The 7851-nt window shown below is 36.9% G+C and overlaps 2 protein-coding genes across 3 annotated transcripts in view; one reads left to right on the top strand and one right to left on the bottom strand.

Annotated features, from left to right (window-relative positions):
* The window catches only part of LOC111196713 (zinc finger protein 271-like), a 237921-nt gene extending 234328 nt beyond the window's left edge, over window positions 1-3593 (bottom strand). Inside the window, exons 1-2 of one of the 2 annotated variants that reach the window (XM_049477696.1) lie at window positions 3554-3593; window positions 571-2147 (exon numbers count right to left, since the gene is read on the bottom strand). In XM_049477696.1, the coding sequence (XP_049333653.1) occupies window positions 862-2001 (1140 nt within the window). In that variant the 5' untranslated portion in view covers window positions 2002-2147; window positions 3554-3593 and the 3' untranslated portion in view covers window positions 571-861. Of the gene's footprint in view, window positions 1-570; window positions 2148-3553 lie in introns of those variants that run through there. The other variant, XM_049477698.1, reaches the window with a different exon arrangement.
* LOC125801378 (zinc finger protein 239-like) overlaps window positions 1-7851 on the top strand; it is a 337284-nt gene that overhangs the window by 226871 nt on the left and 102562 nt on the right. The gene's annotated exons all lie outside the window — the stretch shown is intronic.

The following is a 7851-nucleotide window of genomic DNA, read 5'->3' as shown; positions in this document are numbered from 1 at the left end:
CACTGTTGTTTGGACATTTAGTTAGGCTAGCTAACAATAATAAAAGTCAGTAAAACGGCAAATGCTACATTTATACATTTAGCTAGGCTAGCTACCAATAATAATGTTCAGTAAATCAGCAAACTGCATATTTGAACATTTAGCTAGCTAGCAAACAATAATAATAGTCATTAAAACAGCAAATGCTACATTTGTACATTTAGCTAGGCTAGCTAACAATAACAATAGACAGTAAAACAGGAAATGCTTTGTTTATACATTTGGTCAGTAAAATAGCAAATCCTGTATCGTGGCACGAGATCTCACGAGATTAAGACGTGACGATATTTCTCGTCAAGCTTAAACCTCTCACAGTTTAGTGTGGACTTTTTAAGATACAACACTGGCAACTGGCAACACAGTAGCAGCGATAATAGTTTGTACTGGATAAAAACAATTAAGAAACTACATTATTTGGATATTCTTAGTAACTTTGGAGATTAAAAAAACCATAAGCAACATTTAATATTCAATAAGGAAAAGATAAGAGAGTATAAAACTTGAATAATACAACACAACCAAATATCCCTCTATATCCCTCTATAGTAACAGATTTTTAATTGGACTGAACCATAGACAAACAAGAACACCAGCAGAGGGAGTGAATGAGCCTGTAACCTTACTGCGCAACAGTAACTAACCTAAAAACTGAGCTCTGTCTCACAAAGAATGTCCTGGAATATTCAAACTTACAAGACATACAAACATAACATGGAATTCTATACACATCATCACTGGATAAGAATAGTTTTGCTGAACCTGTAAAATCCATTGTTAAATACAGTTCATATTTGTTTCTGGTGGAATTTATGATTTGCGCTTTTAATTGCCATGAGACAAATTTGGGACATTTTTCTCTCCTGTGTGAATGCGCTGGTGTTTTTTGAGATTACTCTGTTTAGTAAAACTCTTCCCACAGTCCGAGCAGTGATATGGTTTCTCTCCTGTGTGAATGCGCTGGTGACTTTTGAGATTACTCTGTTTAGTAAAACTCTTCCCACAGTCTGAGCAGTGATACGGTTTCTCTCCTGTGTGAATGCGCTGGTGTATTTTGAGATTACTCTGTTGATTAAAACTCTTCCCACAGTCTGAGCAGTGATACGGTTTCTCTCCTGTGTGAATGCGCTGGTGTTTTTTGAGAGTACTCTGTTCAGTAAAACTCTTCCCACAGTCCGAGCAGTGATGCGGTTTCTCTCCTGTGTGAATGCGCTGGTGTATTTTGAGAGCACTCTGTTCAGTAAAACTCTTCCCACAGTCCGAGCAGTGATGCGGTTTCTCTCCTGTGTGAATGCGCTGATGCCGTTTGACAGTCTCCAGTTGATTAAAGCTCTTCCCACAGTCTGAGCAGTAATAAAGTTTCTCTCCTGTGTGAATGCGCTGGTGTTTTTTGAGATGACTGTGATGATTAAAACTCTTCCCACAGTCTGAGCAGTAATACGGTTTCTCTCCTGTGTGAATGCGCTGGTGTATTTTGAGAGCACTCTGTTGATTAAAACTCTTCCCACAGTCTGAGCAGTGATGCGGTTTCTCTCCTGTGTGAATGCGCTGGTGTTTTTTGAGATCACTCTGTTGATTAAAACTCTTCCCACAGTCCGAGCAGTGATGCGGTTTCTCTCCTGTGTGAATGCGCTGATGCCGTTTGACAGTCTCCAGTCGATTAAAGCTCTTCCCACAGTCTGAGCAGTAATAAGGTTTCTCTCCTGTGTGAATGCGCTGGTGACTTTTGAGATGACTCTGTTGATTAAAACTCCTCCCACAGTCTGAGCAGTGATACGGTTTTTCTCCTGTGTGAATGCGTTGATGTATTTTGAATTTACTCTGTTCAGTAAAACTCTTCCCACAGTCTGAGCAGTGATACGGTTTCTCTCCTGTGTGAATGCGCTGGTGTTTTTTGAGATCACTCTGTTTAGTAAAACTCTTGACAGAGTGCTGATGTTTCTCCATGTCGGGACTTGGCTTCATTTGTCTTTTAAATGTAGCAAACAATTTCTGCGTGTTCTGGAGATTCTTCAGGAAGGCTTCTGCTTCACCTCTTTCAGCAGTTTAACTTTGCTCTTAGTTAAATATCCTGGTTGTTGGTGATGAATTTCAGGAAAATATTTTAATTTCTGGAAAAAAACACAGAAAAATGCCATTGAATATTAAAATAAAAGCAGGTCAATTAACTAAAGAGATTCTAAGTCATTCTAAGTGAGTGATGTTACCCTTTAATCTGAAGCTTTGAGGCGTGTGCCGAAAAAACGACACACATTGGTTCAAATCACATTGCCGATGCTTGATTTGTTCTTCATCACGACAGATGATGTCCAAAGCTTTTTCCTTTAAACCAATTTATAAAAGTTTCCACACATTAACCAAATACATTAATCCAAATCAATGCTTCACAAACCTGATTTTTTTTTTAACAACTCCTGATAACAGTTCATTATTTTCCACCACACTGGCTTCAGGCTAACAGTGATATGCGCTCCTGAGTTCAAGATGTGTTTTTTGGAAATGTTGATCCGATGCAGTTGTCTTGTTGGTGCAGGGAATTGTAGTTCAAAATAAAATCACAGCAAAATAATGACCTTTTTACTGTTACAACACATCAACCAACCTCCAACAGGAGTGTAAAACATAAGAGTCTCTTTTGTTTACTAAAGGTTAACACAATTATAACAATTTGTAAGAATTCATATTATTTTATGTAGTTCTTTTTCAATAATTTTTGTAGTCTTTTTAACCTCTTACACAAATGTTTAATTGTGTATTTTTGTCAAGTTGCTCAAAGTGTGATTCTTCTTCTTACTATTATTATCAAATTCATGTTTTTGTTATTATTATCATCATTATTAAAGTATCAGCAAAAAAGCAGCAGGAGACTGTATTCCACAGTAATGGTTTAACTGGGATTTCTTAAAAACAGCGGGGCTAAAGATGTTGTAATTTGCTAATATTTGTGTTTGTTATTACAGTGAAATAGCAAGTTTTCTGTTAAATCAGTAAGCTAATAAATGGTACTTGTGAAATTCCTCTTCTTGCCTGAACTTTTCCTCACTATAATCACTAAATCTTTCATTCTTACATTTAATATTTTACAAGTGGACTTTTATTTTGACGGGAGAGTCACATGACTTACCAGCAACTGTTGTGGTGGAACCGGATTAAGTAAAGGAAAATTAACTAAACTAAACTAAACTAGTGTAACTAAGAAATGTGTAGAGACTAATCACACAAACTTAAAAAGGAATTTCCACAGAACTGATTTATCTCAGGTGTGTGTTAGTGATGTGGGGGAGGGGGGGCAGGAGTGTGAGGTTCCGTTATCCTGTGTATGATCTGTAAAGCCCCCCCATCCCCAGCTCCCCGACCCCCTACTGCAGACTGCTGAGCAGAGCTAGGAGAAGATCCAGTGCTGGTGGTGTAAATGCTGCACATGCTGAAGGTGCTGAAGGTGGTGTGGGTGTAGGAGTGAATGTAGAACAGCGTGTTGAAAAGAGAGAGAGAGAGAGAGAGAGAAACTTCTCCGTACCTTCTGTAGTTCAGCTGATCCTGCTCTTCCTCCGCTCCAGCTACAGTCCCCGGAAGCTCAGCGTCATCCGGGTTATGTAGAGCCCCGCCCCCTCCCCGCTATATCACATTATACCCCATCACCGCTAGAGGGAGCCCGCGAGGGAGTCCTCAATGCATGGAGCTGAATGGAGCTAAACAGCTAAAACTCTCATTTAAAACACTGTATAACTACTTCTCTGGAGTTTTCCTTTAGTTTTACAAAGTAGAACAAAGTATTTCACTAAAATAGGAAAGAAAACGTACCTCTATATTTCCATTTTCTAAAACTAATGTTTTTATTCAGTAGATTTACTAGCATTACTGCTACTGATGCTGGAGTTACACCCAGAGCTCATTTAAATGGATTAAAACTGCAGTTTATAAGCTTTAATAATTATCTCTGCGGTGATGCAACTTGTCTCATTTCTTTTATTGTTGAGATTGTGTAAATATGAATGAGGGTTTGTTTAAATGTTTTCTTCTTGTTGGTACTTACATAGATGAAAATAGTAATCTACTAAAATAAATAGGAAAACTTATTTAAATATAACTGGAACTTACTTGGGTTGTGGGGGCTGCTGCTAAATGGTTGTTAGAATTGGGTTAACTGCACTTACATTAAACTCTAAAATTAAAGCAGCAATTGCAGTTCTGGACAGTATGCAGATCTCATTAGTCTTGATAATGAAAAGGTAGGACATTTTTCATGTTCTTTCTGTTTACAACTCACTCTGAGGAATTCGGAGCACTACAGAGCACTGACTGGTGTGTCACGGGACCGTGTAGGGTACTACAATCAAAAGTGTTGCATTACTGAATACTACATACTGGGCGGTGTACACAGTACATACTAGTGCAGTATGCAGTATAGTAGTATGCCATTTCGAATACAGCCTAGGACTGAGATAAAGTGAGCTATGGCTAGCTGCTCACTTTCTCTTATTATGGCTAGACACTGAAAGCGGGTTTTACCTCTTTGAAAACTTGAATGATCTTAATTTGTACATCCGAGTATCAATTAAAGACATTGAAGGTATTTTTTCTGAAAGAGAACCGCGTTTAGGTGTTGGCTAGCGTTCATGTTTGGTAATTATAACTAGAAAGCTAGCTAGCAGCCACAAAGTGAGCCTCTGAGATTATCAACGAATAAACGTATAATAATAAAAAACGTATCACCATAAATACATGATATACAAATAAACATATTCCATATTATCATACATCACATAAACATTACTTATTCCCATACAATATGAAAAGTGACTTTATAATATCGTAATTTATCACCACCATATCCACCACATCTTACCTCAGAAAGAGCTGAATAACTTTCCAGTTGCACAAGCTTCACTTTATTCTGTTCAATGAATCAGTAGGAGTCGAATCACAAGAATAACTAAACCTAACTGTTTTTAAAACTTCACATTTTACAATTTTATATCATAATAAATGTATGGTCAACATTTTCTAAATAAGACTAACCGAGTCTCCTAAATCTGAGTGACTTATAACTTTTGTACATTGTACATTGAGGTTGTTCTGAAGTGATGAATCAACCGAAGCTTCCTGAAGTTGACAGCAGATTGATTCATTTCCAGCAATAACTTTTTTTTAATATACAAAAAAAGAACAAAATAAAACAATAAATATAATGCACAAAAATGTGTTTTTATTTTAACAATTTAATTATATAAGTATTTCATTGTTGTACATAGATATGAACATCTGTGTGTGTAGTATGATGTGAGGTAGTGCAATTGGCTTAATAAATAAACACTTTTCAAAAACACAAGTGAACAACAGAATGAAAAATATGGAACAAAAAAAGTTCAGATAGCAGAATAGTTTGTTGTTAAGGGTGAACTGAAATGGACTTAGGGTGTAGTGAATCATGATAACAAATACAAACATTTGTTGAATAGCCCACCTCTGTTCTCCCCAGCATTCTGAAATACAGCGCTGTTAGCTAATGCTCCCAATAGACCACAATGCTAGTGATAGGGGCATAGCTTATGTAACACCTTAGCCCATGTCTGTCTTCTGTTTCTCCCTCGTTTGTTCCCTAAGTGCTCCTGCCCCTCTGTTTACCTGTCATGTTTCCCAGCCATGTGCTTGTGTTGTTGTTTTTGTACCTGTCTCCACCCTAGCTCCGCCCCAGCCCTGCCCTAGCTATTAGTGTTCTCACCTGTGTCTTGTCTGTAACCCCGCCCCCTCGTCATCCTAGCCCAGGTGTTTCTCACTCTCCTCATGTATTTAAGCCCGTCTGTTTGAATGTTCAGTGTCGAGTCTTTTGTATCCTTTGTATTTTGTATCTTGTATCCAGTATCCTGTATCCTGTATGTATCCTTGCTGCCTGTATGTTTCCTAGTCTTAGTTTCTTAGTCTGTGTTTCTAGTTTGATATCATCCATCCCGCGTTTTGTTTGTTTTGATTTATCTTGTTTGTTTAAATAAAATATATATTTGCACTTACGTCCATCCCGCCCCTCACTTCGTGACAGCTTAACCCATACAAAAAAAATCACTATTTTTACACCATTAACAACAAACTCAAAGTAGCTCCACACTTCACTGGTAGAATTCCAAGGATGATGACATTTAAAGCAAGGCAGTGAGAACTTTAAAAGTACACAGATAGTTTATTAAAAACACTGTTTATACACACAGTGCCTACAGATTAGTTTATTAAAAACACTGTTTATACACACAGTGCCTACAGATAGTTTATTAAAAACACTGTTTATACACAGTTCCTACAGATAGTTTATTAAAAACAATGTTTATACACAGTTCCTACAGATAGTTTATTAAAAACAATGTTTATACACAGTTCCTACAGATAGTTTATTAAAAACACTGTTTATACACACAGTTCCTACAGATAGTTTATTAAAAACACTGTTTATACACACAGTGCCTGCAGATTAGTTTATTAAAAACACTGTTTATACACAGTTCCTACAGATAGTTTATTAAAAACAATGTTTATACACAGTTCCTACAGATAGTTTATTAAAAACACTGTTTATACACACAGTTCCTACAGATAGTTTATTAAAAACACTGTTTATACACACAGTTCCTACAGATAGTTTATTAAAAACACTGTTTATACACACAGTTCTTACAGATAGTTTATTAAAAACACTGTTTATACACAGTTCCTACAGATAGTTTATTAAAAACAATGTTTATACACAGTTCCTACAGATAGTTTATTAAAAACACTGTTTATACACACAGTTCCTACAGATAGTTTATTAAAAACACTGTTTATACACACAGTGCCTAGATTAAAGCACTCTTATACACACAGTTCCTTGTCGTAGTTAAGCCAGGAAAGGTCTGAAAATTAATGTCGGGGAAATGCATAACTTTCCAGTTGTTGCTGAAAATATCTCTATAATATTTATGCATTTTTAAGCATTTCTTGTCAGTTGACTTATTGTGGCTTGACTAGCTGAAGGTATTGTGTATATAAACTATCTGTGTATATAAACTATCGCACTGTATTTCGGAATGTTGGGGGAGATCGGAGGTGGGCTATTCAACAAAAGTTTATACTCGTTATTGACTACAAATCAAGTCCATGTATATAACTTCTCCCCTAAACTGAAAAGGAGAAAACAGGGGATGGAAAAACAAACAGATTATGGGTCAGATTAGAACTGGATTAGTATGTGAAAAGACATTTTTAAGGCCTTATGCCTCTGTAAAGGCTGGGCTGTCAATAGAACAAATAACGCCTCCCTCATAGGAAATGTTTACGATGATTGGAAGGCGCTTAATTAGCTGATCAGTACATTGTGTGGAACGATGAGCTTCTCCATATCTTCTGTCAAAAGGAGAGTGGTGTTGCTTCCCACAGAGACTCCAACCACCGCAATCCCTCTTCTGTTTTTTTCTCTGGTTTCTGCAAGTAAAAATATTTTTTCCAGTTTTCACCATTAAACAGTTGAATACCGAAAAATTACAGTATTTCTCATTTGTCAATATTTCCTGGGACAGCACGGAAGAAATGACACTTTAATGTGATCTAAAGTAATCAGTGTACATCTTGTATAACAATGTGAGTTTGCTTTGCCCTTGAAACAACTCAACACACAACCATAACAACATTAACACCACCTCCTTTAAACAGCTGCAGTAATAATTTACCTCACAATATTCAGATGTGTAATTTCTGTAAGCTGCAAGAGGGCAAGTTCTGCCAGCACTGCCTCTCTCCACAGCGCCACCTCGTGGTGCTTTCCCTCTTCTTCTAAGATCAGTTCACCAA

This window comes from Astyanax mexicanus, chromosome 4 (assembly GCF_023375975.1).
Source record: "Astyanax mexicanus isolate ESR-SI-001 chromosome 4, AstMex3_surface, whole genome shotgun sequence".
In the NCBI taxonomy this organism is placed as follows: Eukaryota; Metazoa; Chordata; class Actinopteri; order Characiformes; family Acestrorhamphidae; genus Astyanax; species Astyanax mexicanus.
The sequence above is the reverse complement of the archived record's forward strand: the minus strand, read 5'-3'. Positions and strand labels throughout refer to the sequence as shown.